The sequence below is a fragment of the Fistularia commersonii genome, chromosome 34 (genome assembly GCF_037954325.1).
Source record: "Fistularia commersonii isolate RoL2024-O1a breed Wild chromosome 34, RoL_Fcom_v1.0, whole genome shotgun sequence".
NCBI lineage: Eukaryota > Metazoa > Chordata > Actinopteri > Syngnathiformes > Fistulariidae > Fistularia > Fistularia commersonii.
In genome coordinates this window covers 4,513,423-4,530,158 of record NC_141317.1, presented here as the reverse complement: position 1 = coordinate 4,530,158, position 16,736 = coordinate 4,513,423, and the positions used below count along the sequence as shown (strand labels likewise).

General features: G+C 44.0%; 1 protein-coding gene across 4 annotated transcripts; it reads left to right on the top strand.

Moving 5' to 3' along the window:
* Positions 1 to 2,438: 2,438 nt before the first annotated feature.
* On the top strand, positions 2,439 to 16,736 carry LOC147214305 (vasopressin V2 receptor-like). 4 transcript variants are annotated; one of them, XM_086141630.1, is made up of 8 exons: positions 2,694 to 2,895; positions 3,094 to 3,138; positions 3,662 to 3,744; positions 11,935 to 12,320; positions 12,974 to 13,219; positions 13,453 to 13,599; positions 14,628 to 15,207; positions 16,191 to 16,736. In XM_086141630.1, exons 4-8 carry the CDS (start codon positions 11,937 to 11,939, stop codon positions 16,388 to 16,390), a joined length of 1,557 nt encoding a protein of 518 aa, XP_085997756.1. In that variant the 5' UTR covers positions 2,694 to 2,895; positions 3,094 to 3,138; positions 3,662 to 3,744; positions 11,935 to 11,936; the 3' UTR covers positions 16,391 to 16,736. The 4 variants fall into 4 exon arrangements, with proteins under 4 accessions (XP_085997755.1, XP_085997758.1, XP_085997756.1 ...); XM_086141629.1 differs by lacking the exons at positions 3,094 to 3,138; positions 3,662 to 3,744 and adding an exon at positions 2,439 to 2,628 and having other exon boundaries at positions 2,759 to 2,895; XM_086141631.1 differs by lacking the exon at positions 3,094 to 3,138.

Genomic DNA, 16,736 nt, shown 5'->3' with positions numbered 1-16,736 from the left:
TATAAAGATCATCTGTAAACTTGAACCCGACTAAGGGTGTTGACTGTCCTGCCAAAAGGGTCTCATTAATCAACGTCTTCACCGTCGACATTCATCCCGCAGATGCAATATTATCGCAAAATGAGGATGAACGCACGTGGCGTCTGATAAGCTCTTGACAAGTAATGCCACGGCGGTAAATTCGAGGCGTGTGTGTAAGGATTGGAAGCACTGAAGAGTTTCAAAGGGAAAAATATACACGAAGCTCTATAAAAGTCGGAGGTTTCAAAAAATATATATATTTGAGCGCAATTCAATGGAAATGCTTCAACTCGGCAAACACGCTACTGTTTATCGCCATCCGATAGCATGAGAAATGAGGGAAAAGACGTTTTGAGAATTTAGGTAAAGCAACTCCTGCAATGTAATTGATAGAGAATGTGTTTTTTTTTTGTTTTTTTTTAACTTCTCTGGCTCTGGACACTGTAAGAATATGAACTCTGCGCCAAAAAGGGAAGTGGAATGCATGTTTTAATGGTCAGTGACAGCATTGCAAAAGTGATTCATACCTGTTGCGGAAAAAGGAGCTTTCAAGATTAATGAGGGCAATCGGCACCGCGATAAAATAAAACTTTGCTTTATTGGCAAAGCTACCCCGCGACGTATCCGTCGGCTTTTTGAATTCACGTGAGATGGTTTTGTCATCATTCACGGTTATTCATAGGTTGACTGACAGTTAATGACTCCCTCAGATGCCGCTTAGCTTTTTCAGCAGCGGCTTCGTCGGGCCGCGAGTCTTCCTTCGCTTTCAGGCGTTTCTCTCGCGGCGCGGCGTCCAACGGCAAGACGGATGAGCGCTCGAGTTTTCATCCCTGCGAGCAAACACCAAGATAAGCGTAATCCCCGCTCTTTTGAAGTTGATGGTAGCCATCTTTGTAAGCTCCGACCGAGCGTTCGGGAAGCCAAGTCAAACTTTGAAATGGAAAAAAAATTTCTTTTGATCAAACAAGTGTTTTTGGTTTAAGTTTAGTATATTCCAGGATCGTCTCCATCCAAAGGCGGGACCCTGACTGGCAACACGGTCGATATAATCTCAATTCACCATTTGTCCTAATTGTCAACACCTCTGTTTGAATATGGAGGCTTAGCGGAGTCAGGGAAAGGTCTGCGCAGAAGAGGCTCTCTCTCCAAGGAAAACAGCTGTCATTTTTATTTCTGGCACCAATCTACTCACTGGAAATATGCCCGAACATGTGAGGGAATGTCCAGTTAAAAATCTCGGAGGAGAACTTCGTCATGAAGTGAGATATTTAAAGGTCTCGGCATTCCTGTTAATTTTACCGCTCGCTGCTCCCGCCAATGAACACGATACTCGAGAGTCGTTCTGCTTCATTACGAATATATTCGCGCGGCCCGCAACTATTTGGTTGAGTTTCAGATATGTTTAATTTCAGATCTCTCACCGAATACACAAGGTAAGGCGTCCCGCTTCCACCCGGTCGACGTGATTCAAAACGCGGTTCTTCTTTCGCCCGCCCCCGCCATTGTTTTGTCCTGTGAAAGAGCCATTTCGTAAAATGGACAAAGTGGACAGTGGATTAATTTCGCCGCCTTCCTGCCATGTCACAAAACGTCCTCCGGGACCGGAGGAGCCAGGATAATCATATTAGAGTGATTCTCAGCCAGCTTAGAGCCCCACCTCCTCAGCTGCAGGATGGGATTGTCTGGCCGAGGGGAAACATCTAAAGTGAACCTGGCGGCAGCGAGGGGGGAACGCTGCCAACTTCCCTGACATCATGAGACGATCCAGTCTCTGTCGGGCAGTGATCGATTGCTTGGGGATTGACAGACAGTGTGTGTGTGTGTGTGTGTGTGTGTGTGTTTCTGTGCGGTGGTTAGATAATAAAAAGGCTCTGATACTTGGTCAGTAAGCACGTTCTCCTTGTTGATGACAGTGATGTACTTGTTAAAGCAAAAATGTAAAAAAAAAAAAAAAAAAAAATCAGAATTCATCCTTATATTTATAAAACCACACTTGTGCATGGGTGTGTACCGCCAAAGGTGTGACCCGTCGCGCGCTCGGCTGACTCAGCCATCTGACATTCCTGTATGGGATGCAGACCAAGCCTTTTGTCGGCCAGCGACAAAAGAAATGGAAAATAATGGAAAAACAGAGAGCTCGGAGGGGGGGGGGTGGACAGGTGGAGTGTATCAATGACACACACGGGGCCTAAATTGCTTCGCTGAGGGGACGTCCAGGTCAAACACGCCGCGGCAAAGCAGCCTTTTGCCGTGTGTACAAGTTGACAATCACATTGTGTCCCTGTCTGTTTATCTTCCTCGCATACACATTATAGGTATGTAGAACAGTCACACCCTTCCTCCATTGACTGCACGCTCCGCCCTCAGTCCTAGAGGACAGGCTGGTTGACCCGGGAGGAGGAGATAGTGGGGGAGGGAGGAGGTGGAAGGTGGGGGTCGGTTGGAGCGCGCACAGAGCTCAAATTCATTTGTGCTGGTGGTGCTGGAGGCACAGCACATTTCAAGAGCATAACGTGACACATAAGGCGCCAGGACACACATGGCTATCATACGGATTACTCTGAAACGCACCGAGCAGCGACACATCAAGGACAATACCATCTGCAGGTACACAAATATCTGGCACGCAACTTCTTTGTCAGGCTGATGGGAAATTAAAACTCCCTTGGCTCTCATCCAGATGCTTTTACAATTTTTTTTTTTTTTTTTTTTTTTTTGCCCGTCCTGTCTGAGTCAGTCAGGAGCCGGTCGGTTTTACGCTGAGTCCGGGGACTCGGATTGGCAGCGCTGACGATATACATGATTTTTTTGAGGGGGGCGTACAATCTGCAGAGCTTTTTTTCCATTCAACGGCGCAACCCAAGTGGATCAAAAGTGAGTGATTGCCTTTCATTAAATCTGTCATAAATGTCCAATAATAATATAGAACTGACAGTTCTATAAATATGCATGATCACACTTGTTCAAATATTATTTTTCTCCTCTCATATCCCGTCACCCATGGGAATTGATTCACATCCGATTTGATCGGGTTCGTTTTCTGAACCGCTGACTTGATTGCTGTGTGTACAGCGAGTGCATGAAGTCTGACACACAGTGTATACGCATGCCACTCAGGTACTCTTATTGTTATTTTTTTTTAAATTTAATCAGTATTAACCTTACTTTTTTCCATATTCCCAGTTTTTCTGAGAAAAGAAATAGAAAAGAAATTATGAAAGTTAAAAAAAACACATCTTTTCAATGTGAGCATCATATGAAGACCGAATGTAAACAAACAGTACATGTACACATCTTTAAAATAGTTTTGCCTCATTTCGATCATCAATTCCTTTAATAATCAAACATTTTTTGATAATAGTACATTCAGCTGATTTGTGAGATAACAGATACAGGCTGTCATGATAATGTCTTGACAGTCAACATGTAAAATACAGTTTTCCCGTAGAAACTTCCCACGCCTGGCAGTTAATATATTTAGCAGCGGCTAAAAGTGAAAACTTGTGTGGTCCATTAGGTTTTTCGATGGATTAAAAAAAAAAAAAAAAGCTCCAAGAAACTGTCAGGTTGTTCATGTGACCCTCTCGAGCATGTAATGTTAATGGACTGTAATGGTGACGGCTCTAATGCTTTGTCCCAGAGTCACCAAGAAGAGAGCAGAAGCTGAGCAAGAAAAAAAAAAGGGAGCACGCGTGAGAAAGCTTACCATGATCTGACGGCAAGGTGAGAGGCGGAGGTGGACGGAGGCATGTTTTCTCACCTCAGGGGTTCTCCTCTCTTGTGTTTGTTTCCCTGTTCGTGTCCTGCCCGTATTTCAGAAGGCCAATCAAAATGATTAAAGTGACGGGCTTTTGTACGGTGGCGGCGGCGGCGGCTGCTCCGCTTGACGCCAAGCCGAATATAATTACCTTTATTTATACCAGAAGTGGGGATCAAAGATGAAAAAAATCCTCAATCAAAATTTATTATGAGCGAAAACTCGTGTGTTTACTGTTGCCACACTGCCAAGTTGTGTAATAGCCATTAAATATTTGGGGTGGACTGCGTTCGCCCGTCTGTTTAATCAACAGAGAAGCGTTTGGCAAAGACGTTTTCTATGATCGAGCACAGGATGCTGTGTGTATCAACACACTTGTTCTCCAATCGTTATTCATTGTTCATCTTTTTTTTTTTTTTTTTTACACTTGAAACAATCCGCAATGTGGATAAAATTAGAGGTGATTGCGATTGCCTCTTCGGAAAAATAATCATCACCGCCGTAATTGCTTTCGTCTCGGTCAATTTGCTCTGTTTTTTTTCCGACGGCGAATCATTCATTGTGTGAATTTATTTGAGCCGCGCAGATCTAAAAATACCGAAACCTCTGCGGTCTGTTTTAGTCGATGACACGGCGGCCCTGTTTCCACTGTTCAGGAAGAGCGGTCTGAAATTCGTATCCGACACGGGGATCGAGAAAAGGTCTTGTTTTGGTTGACGGCGTGCTAGTTAATGATACATGGCAGGGACACAGACAGACGGCGGTCTGGTGGTGAACAGGCATCGGTGCTGATAAAAGCACAGGGACCTTCAGCTACGTAATACCTGGCGAGCGTTTCAGGGGGGTGCGCTATGAAAATAGGAGCCGGGCAATGATTTGGGAATGCAACACTTACAATGTGCACGTGCTGCTGAAATGAGGTCGAGTCACGAATCAGCGTGTGTGGTGAGAGGTGCTCCTGCGTGATTAAGCCTCATTTGATTGTTTGAGTAAGATGGTAAAAAAAAAAAATGTTTATTTTGATTACTGACTGGGCTTTCGCTCTGGAGATGTGAAACACACACACACACACACACACACACACACACACACACATGCACGGAACAGCAGGGATATATTATGGTCAGATAGCGGTGAATGGGATTTGCAGTTTGAGTGACAGGTGCCTCCTGGGCCTGGAGTGCATGCATATGTGCTGAGGATCCAGCTGTTATTGAACAAACTCCTTCAGATGATGCATTCACACTTCATGAGAGGGTGTCAACGGGGATCTAATTTACAGATATACACAGCTTTAAGAAGAAAAGTGTGTTTCAATCCGCTTTATCATGCAGATGTATTGCTGCACAGTCCGCTGTGTGGCATCACATGACTCAACATGACCTTCATCATGGAGGACCCTATTGATCGGGTATGTAAATAAATTCTCTTGCCGTGCAGACAAAAACAGAAAATAATGGAGACATCGAAATAAGGCAAGGGCCGTCTTTTCCAGTCGGTTTCGAGAACTGATTAAGATGAAATGGAAACGACAGGCGTCTCTGACTGAGTTCACACTGCAACTAAAATGAGGAATAACAGGAGCGGGAGTCATTGGGACGGAAGATCAGAACCCAACTGCGTGGAGGAAAATTCAGTTGGGTGGTGATTGAAAGTAAAGGGGAAATTAGCAGTTGGTTGAGTGTTTACTGAGCCACTAATGAGCAAGGATGGAAAATGTGGATTTTCTTTGTGACTAGGCATGGGATAATTGATACCATGGATGGCACGAAAGCCTTTGGGCAAAATATGTTTTTATGGCATGTAGAAATGACTCACTCCTGAAGTCAGTGCTCTTTTTTTATAAATGAAATGTAGATTGTTTGCAAGAATTGCATAATAAGTTGTCACATGCAAGAGAAACAATGGGACTTTTGAGGCGAGGATGTACGTGTAAATATCATGAAAAGTTTCCCGCAAGTCTTTCTCAGAAAACGATAATTTAAACTTTAACTTTAGCCTTTATGTGCTAAAGCGTGACTTATTGAAACCACGATAAACCACAACTCTGAAAACAGACCCAAAGCTCTTAATAAATCTTCATCAAGACCACAACCGGGAAGACATTTGATAATATCTTGCCTTTTTTATTAGTGAAAAATTCATTGCAGCTGAGCTTGAATGTTGAACTATTTGTGGGAAATGTAACAATAATTTTATTACATAAAAAAAAATAAATCAATTGATTAAGAAGAGAAAAAAAGACCAAGACTTCAGCGATGCAACTCATATTTGGCATATAAATCCAGGGTTACTATGTTAGTTCTACATATATTACCACAAGGAACTATAATTCCACAAAAAAAATTCCCTAGGGCATTGTGTCGCACTACTTTTATTGGGTTTTATTTAACACAGTAAACATTTCTTGCAGAACAGTTTCACAACGGAGTATCAGTTCTTTTGCTTGAAGTAAATTATCTCATAACCTCCTTCCCCAGCGCTAATGAGGGCAGACAGGTCCTCATAAATCTGAGTGGGTCAAATCTGGTCAATGGGAACTAATCAAGGAGCCGACATGCTCAAGCAAGACAGAGCAGGAAGTGATGAGTCTTCCATCACGTCTGGATTACGCTGCCCGGCGCAAGACTACCTGTTTTGTCTGCCGCTGCTACCAACATTTCATTTCAGCTACTGATTATTATTAAATCTGCATGCCAGATTCACTTTCACCGCCAGTGCCTTAAAATGCCAACAGAATGCAACATGTGACAGAGCGAATCAGACTGTTTTTTCTGTCAGATGGTATTAACTTTAGAAATTGTGTACATTTCATGTTGCTCAATTAAAATGATATTTTTTCGGACGTTTATTTGGCTTCTCATTAAATCTAAAACCCTTTATGCAAGTAACTGTCAGTTCACATCATGTTCTGCAAATGCCTTACTGGGTTTGTGCCATAGAAAATTATGCAAACCTTGTTTTTGAATGAATGTCCACTTGATATGTAAGGCTCTTTCATGTTATTATTATTTGATAAAAATTCTTGAATAAAAAACAAACATTTGGGTGCATTCAAATCAAATCTTGAAAAACAAAAGAAATGCAATTATAGTCACATAATTTATTTTTTGCCTACGTATCTGGCTTCTTTCTGGACAGCAAAATAAAAATTTCATTGTACAAGGAAGCAAGTTTCCGTATTGTATAAATGAAAATTAAAAAAAAATCCAATCTTTGAGTCTTGAATAATTGTTACGTTACTGCCTGTAATTGCCTGATTTCCATTTTTTTCAACAATTAGGAATCAATTATGCATGAAAACGGCAACAGAGGCAGGAAGAAACCACTGCGGCACCAGCTACACTTATATCATTTAATGCAAATGCGGGCTGTGTGTCACTTCAGCTTTGTACTCTTTTAAATGTAACATGTGAAACTGATACTGATCATTTGCCATCTGCAACTCCATTCTAATGCCTCATATTGTGAATAAATCATGAAACAATATATTACAAACAACATGGGGAGTCTTGACAGGCATTGCCCGGCCAGACTGGGAAACTCTTAAATTATAGCCAATTGCCCCAGAAGCTCGTAAAAGCTCGAGGATTCGGAGATGCTGCAATACATAAATTTGGGAGTTACTGGATAGCAGTCGGGGAATTCACAAAGTGCTGTATCAGTGGGCGATTACTGTAAAGAAAAAAATGATGCTGTTTAGTTTGGGATTTATTCTTGACACGGCACATCCCGGCCACTTAAAATCCCACAAATAAAATTGATAAAAGAATCTGAATTCACACAGTGGCCTTACTGGTGCAAAAAAAAAAAAAACAAACTACTGTCTCACCGGTCACTTTAGATAAACATTTTTTTAAGGAATAATGCCTGTAAATATTCACGGTCGTTGTTCGGACATTAATTGACTTTCAAGCTGCAAGTCGAGCTGTTAGTAAAATATATCTTTGGGGATTCTGAGTCAGATTTGATGCATGTGTCGTCCAAGATTTAAGGAGTGGCTTTATCTCAGTTGGGGGAGCACATTGTATGCCGGCCGTGCCACCATCGGTGTGTGTGTGTGTGTGTGTGTGTGTGTGTGTGTGTGTGTATAAATGGGTGAATGCACTTTGAAAGTGCAGGGTGGGAAAGCGCTCCATAAGTTCAGACCATTTAAATGTAACATTAAGATAAGCTACTCCCCCATACTTCTAAAGGACTCGCATCATTTCAAAATCTTTTTTTTACCAGGGGCGATCCCTTTTTTAATCATTTTATTTTTGTTTCAGTTTAGTTGCCGCTCAATGTAAACGCGTCTTAGAGGACTTTGACACAAACTGATAGCTTTCTACATAGCTAACACATGACACAGCGGGGTTTGGACCAAACGTGTGCAAACAGTACAAAAGAAAACTGAGATGTTGAAAGATTTGAACAGTCTGTCGCGACTGACATTTTTTGTGCTCCGTAACTACCTGTTTCTCTCATTCCTGAAGAACTTTAGCGCTTATGGGAAAGCGGTATCGGAAGGAAAGGACGTGAAAATTGATGGCTGTGCCTTCGGAGAGGAAAAACGAGTGAGGGATTGATTCCTTCATCGATCTCGGTGAAAGCTTTAAGGTGAAGGGAGTTGGTGATGTACTGCACTAACTGCTAAAAGCAACGCCCATCGAACTCGGAAGAGATGGAATCATTTCTGCCTCGCATTTAGTCGATCGGGCTAAATGGAAATATGGTGCGGCGCTCGTGTGATTAGGCAGAGCAGAAGCTGAGGCTCATTTCAGAAGTGATGCCTCACAATAACGCAACACATTAAACTGCATCCAGTGCAGTTTCTGCAGACGGCATTTATCTTTCCTATGATTGTCTTCGAGAAATTTCCTCAAGCGACAGGAAGCGTGGGCGCCAGAGGTTTTGATTTATCCACGGGTCTGCCGTAGTTAAGCCGTTGAGCAATTTGAAAACAATCCATCTTAATTCTTTGGACATGCACGCGATGCAAATGAGATATGAGCGCGTTTGGAAAAAACAACTTCTCCTCCGGGTTTTTAAGAAAGCCGGAGCCAATTTAGTTCTAGAGAAGGTTCACACGAACCGTGCGAGTTCATGACAGACTCACATCTAACTGAATAATCAACCGAGGCGTGATTAGAAAATACGTTTTCCGATAGCCAGTGAACCGCTCTTTTAATTTTAATTGTAAAATTGCAGCATATTAGTTCATGGATTCATTCTATGCCCTATCATAGCACCTCTCAAAGTCATTATACCTCATCTGCTTGAAATTATGGACAAATATTCCTAATGAGATTACATAGTGGTTATAAAGAACAGCATCAGCACAAAGAATCCTCTCATGAATCAAACTGTAATTACAGAGGAGAGCGAAGCTCCGCGGGCTCCAACAAAGAGGGGCCAGGAGATTCCTTGATGAAAAAGGACTCGTTGTCTCAACCCTTAATTAAAGAAAAGCATGAAACTGAAAAAAATAATAAGCCTTTTGAAGTTTTTATTATCTTCTTTATGGTATAAACAGTATAAGCACTATACAAAGGCAGATGGGCACAATCCCATGAAGATTCATGATACTGTCAGGTGCAGTTAGTCTGCGCTCTGCAGATCTGTGCACGTCTATCCTGGCGACTAGGTACTCATAATGCTCCTGCAGAGTGGTATTCTTTTTAGGATGCAACGGAAGTAGGCCAAGACTTTAGAAAATAAACCAAAAAAAAAAAAAAAACTGTTTATGAGCAGCATTGCTCTGTTGCGACGCGTAAAATGTTTCGGATGAGCTGCAGAGATGTTTTTTCACAGGTTCGGCCTTTAGTCGAGGCAGCCCGACATCCGCGCGGTACGGAGGGGATTCACTCCAAACAAAGGATCGCTGTCTAACCTCCGCTCACATTCTCGTCCTTCCACCCGCGTGGCTCTCCCCACCTTCACGCCGCAGCGAGCGTTCCAGCTGGCCTCGGCCCGTCAGCCGCTCGTCTCAAACCGTTCATCTGGCAAAGCGGCGTGCGACACTTGCGTAACGTAACACGCTAAGCTATCGCTATACGATCGGCCCCCGGGTCCCAGTGCACGGCCGGGAACAAAACTGCGCTTCTAGTTATTCTCTTTTTGAAATGTGCATATTTTCTGACATCCACGAGGCATTGAGGAAACACCTGTTTTGATAATAACCGGCACATAGCTCTCTTGGGACATGCTATATATTCAGCCGCTGTCTCTTTCAATATCATTCTCCAGCTCAGACGTAATTCTTTCACCTTTTCCGGACAGTTTTCGTCAAACTTACCCCCCCCCCCCCCCAAACTTCCTTCGGAGTGCAGTTTATTTGGCCAAGGCTGTCCCCCCCCCCCCCCGGCATCCCGTGTCGTCGTCTAATTTGTCGTCTCACTCCTATCAACATCGTGGTGTTTTGAACAATTTATCTAAAAGCGAAGAAAAATAAAGCTGCAATTTATTGAGTTCAAGAATGGCAGCAGAAGTCAGCAGAAGGCCTGGGTGCATGAGGGGGGGAGCGAGAGAAAGAGGGGGGAATGAAAACAAGGGAAAACAGGAATGTATGCAATGAGCATAGGATGAGAGCAGTTATGAGTTGAGGTGAAGGAATAAGGGCGGTGGGATAGAAGGAAAAATCTGTCGAATCAACCTTGAGAAAGTATGAAAGAGAAAATAAACCATGCGGGACTTGCGTCAAACAGACCTTGATGATTTGAGCGATGGACAAACAGGCATGCTCCAGACATATTAAAAACCAGAGGAAGCGTCAACAATGTAATAATACTTGCATGACAGGATGATTTGTGGAGTTCTGGCTCTCATTTCTTTCAATCAAATTGGATTATTCAGAGGTTGTTTTTTTTTTTTCTTTTCTTTTTCTTTTTTTTTTTTTCAAGTCTATATGAACCTACAGGTCAAAGACTGCCTAAAAAGTGAACGGAGTAAAATCTCACATTACAAGCCGGTTTGCGGATTAGTTTGGTGTTCGGGTCCTTTCCCTCTGGCCTTTTGGGAGAGAAGCCTGGTGGCGGGTGACATCCGTTTATCATCCAGAACTTAAAGCCTTAATAGCACAAATAAGTATGAATAGACCCTTTATGCAATTGACAAAAAGAGCTAAAATTAAGAATAGGAAGCTTACAGTGACGTATTTAGTCATGTTTCAGGGTTTTACAAAACTGGAATTAGAGGCCCAGTATTGTGAGGCCTAGATTGGGTGAGCTACAGGATGATTTTCAAAATAAGAGCTTATGGAAAAAAAGAAAAAAAAATATATGTATATATTTTTTTGGTATTTGCTCTGTTTTTAAGTGCGAGACCAAGAGCGGCTTCTTATCAATTGTTCCTTTTTTTTAACCTTTTCTTCCGGCTCATTCGTGGTCCACCTGCTAAGTCAAGCTCATCCGACGGTTACAATTTCAGCTTGACATTTTTGGAATTACGTGTTGTATCTCTTCTTCTTTTTTCCACAAGCACTTTCTTATTTATTAAGGCACAATTGGTCATGGCACAGTTTGATGCCATATCCCCGCCGTGGGATTAATAGTTGTTATTTTTATAATGCTAATCATATGTTATTTGAACGGAACCCAATTGAACACCCCAGGCAGAATTTGCACCCGATGTGTGAGACAGGATTCTCCAACACCACCGCCACCATCCAAACACCAAATGAGGGAATATCTTTTGGAAAAATTGTGTTCATCCTACCAGAGGAGCAAAAGAAGCCGTGCCAAAGTGCTGCGAAAGAGGGTTTTGGCATATCAAAGTTCTCCTGGAGGCTTTTCACCGGCCTGACAACTTAGCCAAATATTTAACGTGGCCGTGTTTAAGGTGACATTTTGGTTTGGACCAAAAACCAAAAGCAAACAAACAAACAAAGAGTAAAAAAGAAAAATGAAAAAAATAAATAAATAAATAAATAACCCACAACTGAAAATGGGGGGTGATATGTAGAAAGATCAAGTCCTGATCCTTTGATAAAAACCGAACAAGTGTGCTGTTTGTTGAAAACGTGAAAGATTAATAGAGTCCAGGGAAAGACAGTCTCATGATCCTCCATCAGTTGCACTCCGGGCGTAGATTTTGCACAGGGCATCATTTTTGCTGTCTCTATAAACAACAAGAGAATTTGATATCTTTCCCACATGAACACTTTGTTTGTCTTGCAGGAATGGAAAGCATCAGTGTGGAAACGGACTGGGATGGGTTAGCCCTCTCCTCTCTGGTCACCACAGGAAGGAACAACTTCTCTTCCTCGTCATTGTTTGTCTCCGAGCAGAGCCCCCCCAACAGTTCTCACAGCGGGGGTTCGTTTTTCGGGATCTTTCCCGAGAACGTTACGACCGCCGCCCCGCACAACTTGCCCCAGCCCAGGGTGAGGGACCAGGGCCTGGCCCGGGCAGAGATCGCAGTGCTCGGGGTGGTGCTGGCTCTCACCACCCTCGGGAATAGTTTCGTGCTGTGGGTGCTGCTGAGGAGGAGGAAGCACAATGCGCCCATGCACGTGTTCATGGTCAACCTGTGTGTGGCTGACCTGGTGGTGGCCTTCTTTCAGGTTAGCGCACCTCAAGTATCAACTCACTAGGTTAAAAATGATGCCCGAAACTGGCGGTATATCCACTATTTGAAAAAATTATACACTGGAATTTGCACGACAGAATAATGTGGCCCTATTATGTTAAAATCTCGGCTTATTCTGTGCCTTTCCCTTATTTTGGACATGATATCATTTTAAAACAGGTATCAAACGGGTCCAATATTTTTGTGATCCATCTTTCCAAAGTAAAAATATGTTTTTGCATGGGGGAAAATAGGGTGTGGTCATTTACTGGGCTTTGGGGGGGGGGGAATGGAAACGGGTTTGACGGTATCTTATGGGAACAGGATGAAAACAGAAGCCATTTCTGCAAATAGAAGTGGCCGGGAAATCAAATCTTAAATAAAATTCAATGTTGTTAAGGACTTTCTTCTTATGTGTTCATACAATTGATTAGCTGTGCATACATTTGACATTGAATTTAGCTGTATTTTGTTATAGTAGGCTATATTCATTGACTTGTTTGTGGGTGTTTTGAACGTGAACTTAAAACAAATATAAAACAACTCGAGATTTATCCTTCTCTAGCTTTCAATGGGGACAAGCTTGATGAAAAAAACAAATCTCCCGCACCCTATCCAAAGATCATTTCTTTCTCAATCTGTGTCCAGGTTCTTCCCCAGCTAATATGGGACATCACCGATAGGTTCCAGGGTCCCGACATTCTCTGCCGCGCCATCAAGTACTTGCAGATTGTGGGCATGTTTGCCTCGTCCTACATGATAGTTGCCATGACGGTGGACCGGCACCAAGCCATCTGCTGCCCGCTGCAGGCGTACCGCGGGGGGAAAGTCTCCCGCTGGAACACTCCTGTGATGGTGGCCTGGGTTCTAGCGCTGGTCCTCAGCATACCGCAGGTAGGGAGTGGTAAACAGACAGGAAAAACTCTTGATCTCGCACGCACAAAAACACATGTCGAAATAGGAAATGAGAGCGGGGCAGGTGTTCACACCCTGCTTTCTACAGTAGAACTCAACATGTTGATCTATTTTCGGAGCCACCAGGTCATTTAAGTTCAGCGAATGCGGGAGAAAACCGACAGTCTTGTCCGTGGGTGTGCTGACCGCCCGCCTTTTGTTCGGTCTGTTAGGTTTTCATCTTCTCTCGCTCAGAACTGGGTCCCGGAGAGTTCGAATGCTGGGGTCACTTTGCCGAGCCGTGGGGGCTGAAGGCCTACGTCACATGGATGACGGTGGCCGTCTTTTTATTGCCGGCCCTTATTATAACCATCTGTCAGGTAAGGCTGGTTCTCGTGTCCAGACCTTCCATCTCTGCTTTTTCCTACAAGCCCAGTTCCTAAGTATAGTCTGCGAGCAACATTATCCAACAATCGAACGGAAGCCGTGAATGAGAAGCCGTTTCAAATTCACCGAGGGGTGGCGGGGATTATTTGATAACTTCTGCCAAAGTGGCCGGTGTAATGTAGCATCGGCGGTGGATAGGTATTCTGGGAGACACCCCATTAACCCCGACGCTCTATTTGTGGAAGGATGTTTCCGGGGACTTGCTATTTCCCCTAATTAACATGACACTTTGAGGATCACCACTGAGACATACAGCCCCGATGCTCCGAAAATCCGACCACTCGGAGACCCTCCTGCCAGAACGTACCGGATCGAAGCAACGCAGAAACCCTGACCTTTACTTTTATGATCGCTTTTAAAATCAAGAGTCTCTTTAGACAGATGGATAATGTTGTCTCTGCTGAAGACAGTGGCTCAGCGCGGTCTACCCTACCTAAATAAATATCATCCCCTTAATTCTATTGTATGATGCTATGGATTTAGAATGCAATTAAAAGTTTACTGATGTAAAATGAAAAGTGCCCAAGACCAATGCTCGGAACGGACGAAGCTAGAAGCACTGACTGAGTGCAGCGTGTAAATAACCGCAATTATGAATTAGCTGCTATTTTGGAAAATTCTTTCCGAGACCGTTTTAGTTTTTACATGAGAGTATGCGGAATCATCTGTTTTGTTATTGATTTTATTCCTGTGGCACGGTAAGAGAATTACAGAATTTAATAACACTAAATAGATATGTCTGACATTCATTATCGTTGACGGTACGGGCCTCGCTAATTTTACTTTTTATTCTCACCGTCGGAGCAGAACCATAAGCACGATTCTCTTTTAAGACCCAAGGCGGGCCACTAAATCGGGCAGCCGGCTGACACGAGTGATCATCAATCCCCGATGTCTGTAATTGAATTTCCTGTTTTCATCGCCCATTTCTTAAAATAATGACAACAATTTGATCATTCAGATAAGAATCTTCCGGGAGATCCACAATAACATCTACCTGAAGTCAGAGAGAATGGTGATGGCAGAGTTGAAGAGGAATGAAATCCTCTTCCGCTTCCACAGCTTCAAAAAGGAAGACGAGCGAGCCAGGGACCGGGGGAGGCGAGCGTCCGGCGGAGGAAGCAAGGACGGAAAAGGAGGAGGAGGACAGCATATAAAGGCCGTGAATAACAAGCCCCACAATAACACCTACAACAACCAAGCGGGAGAGTGTTACGACTACGTTCCATCCGCGATTCACTACAACAGTTGCCTTGCCGAACGTGTGACGGCGGCGTCGCCCGCACCGCCCCAAACCTTGAACGACGCACACTGCCAGGAATCCCGCGCGTCCTACGAGCTGCCGTCCGGCTCGCCTCGATGCTCCCTTGATTACGCTCCCCCTCCCCCGCCCGCCGCCGCTCCGCCGCCGAGCATCACCAAGGCCATGTCCAAAACGGTCAGGATGACCTTGGTCATCGTGCTGGTCTACACGATATGCTGGTCACCTTTCTTCATCGTCCAGCTGTGGGCCGCCTGGGACCCCGACCCACCAGATCAAGGTAAGTCAAATATCCCCTTCGCTTTGTTACGTGCACATGTTGTAAATTCGCCCTGGAAGTTCCGTAACTGTAAAACCCATGTCACGTTTTCCGCGTTTTCAATTCCAATATAGCGCGAAATTGGACTCTCCGGCAGGGTTGGTTCGTCCGTTTTGTAACAAACCCTAAACCTACATTTTGCGATTCCGAACATGCGGCAAACTGCGGCTCGGGAGCGGAAACATTGATTGGAGTACAAGGTCTAAAACACACTGTATCTGGACACGTAGCATGCAAACAGCATCCGCCCATTACCTCTCGAGCAACTTGAAATAAGCAAACAAGGCTTGTTTTGCTGCAGTTCCAATGGATTGTTTGCACATCCTCTGAGTTTAAGCTCAAAACACACGTGAGAGGCCAATAAATAACCCGTCCACATCCCCTTCTGATTTTACGACCTGACTCTGTGTTGACATTTCTATCCACAATAATATCAATACTACCTTGACGCAATCGGAGACTCACGGGCCGCGATGCGTTGGCTTGCACGTATACACCCACGCATGCGTGCGCACAAATAAATCATAGGCAAACACTGTGCAAATATGCACTGAGGCATATATCTCTTTTCCTTGATAAGCATCAGTGTAATAACAGTGTTTTAATCATTACATAAAAGATGTAATGTTGGAAGTTGAAAAAAAAAAAAAAAAAAACGATGAACGTTGCGGTGTTTTGTCAACCCAGAATATTTACAGTGTTTCTTTTCCTGAAGGAAACATAATGGATAAACAATAATCATGAATAGTTTGTATTCCAAGTTAACAGTTTGTTGTACATGTAAATGTGTAATAAGAGGACCAGTAACAAAAGAACAATGTGATGTACATTGTGTACATTAACCCCCCCGGAAGAAAGGGGCTTCCGTTTTGATGCTCGGCCTTGTGTGCGTTAACGTAGTTATGTAACAGTGTGTGTGCATGTGTGTGTGTGTGTGTGCGCAGGGGTAGCCTTCACTATCCTGATGCTGTTAGCCAGTTTGAATTCATGCACCAACCCGTGGATATACACAGCGTTCTCCAGCAGTGTCTCCAAAGAGTTGCAGAACCTGCTTCACTGCGAGTCGCGGCGCGGCAGGCGCGGCTCCCTGCCTGACGACTCCACCACTACACACACCTCCACCACCAAGGACACCCAGTACTGACATAGACAGATGTGATGCACCCCCGGTGATACGGAGACAAAAAGACATCCATGACCTTTCCAAGGACGCGCCACCGCACACGACTCTGCCACCAGCAGCTTCAGCACCACCAGGCGTTTTCATCAACAGAGGACGGCCGTACTCTCACCGGGACAATCCGTCGGTAATCGCTCGGCCTCGCCCCGTCACCGAAGGGTGCCACTGAAAATGTCAACACTAGATCATGGCAGCTTTGACGGCGACGGTATCTCGGATACAGGGCGGCCTTGCGTTAAACGGGTTTTCACCTGAGAGGGGATGGAGCATGCTCTTTTTATAGTTATTGAAGACCTGGAAGCAGCAAAAA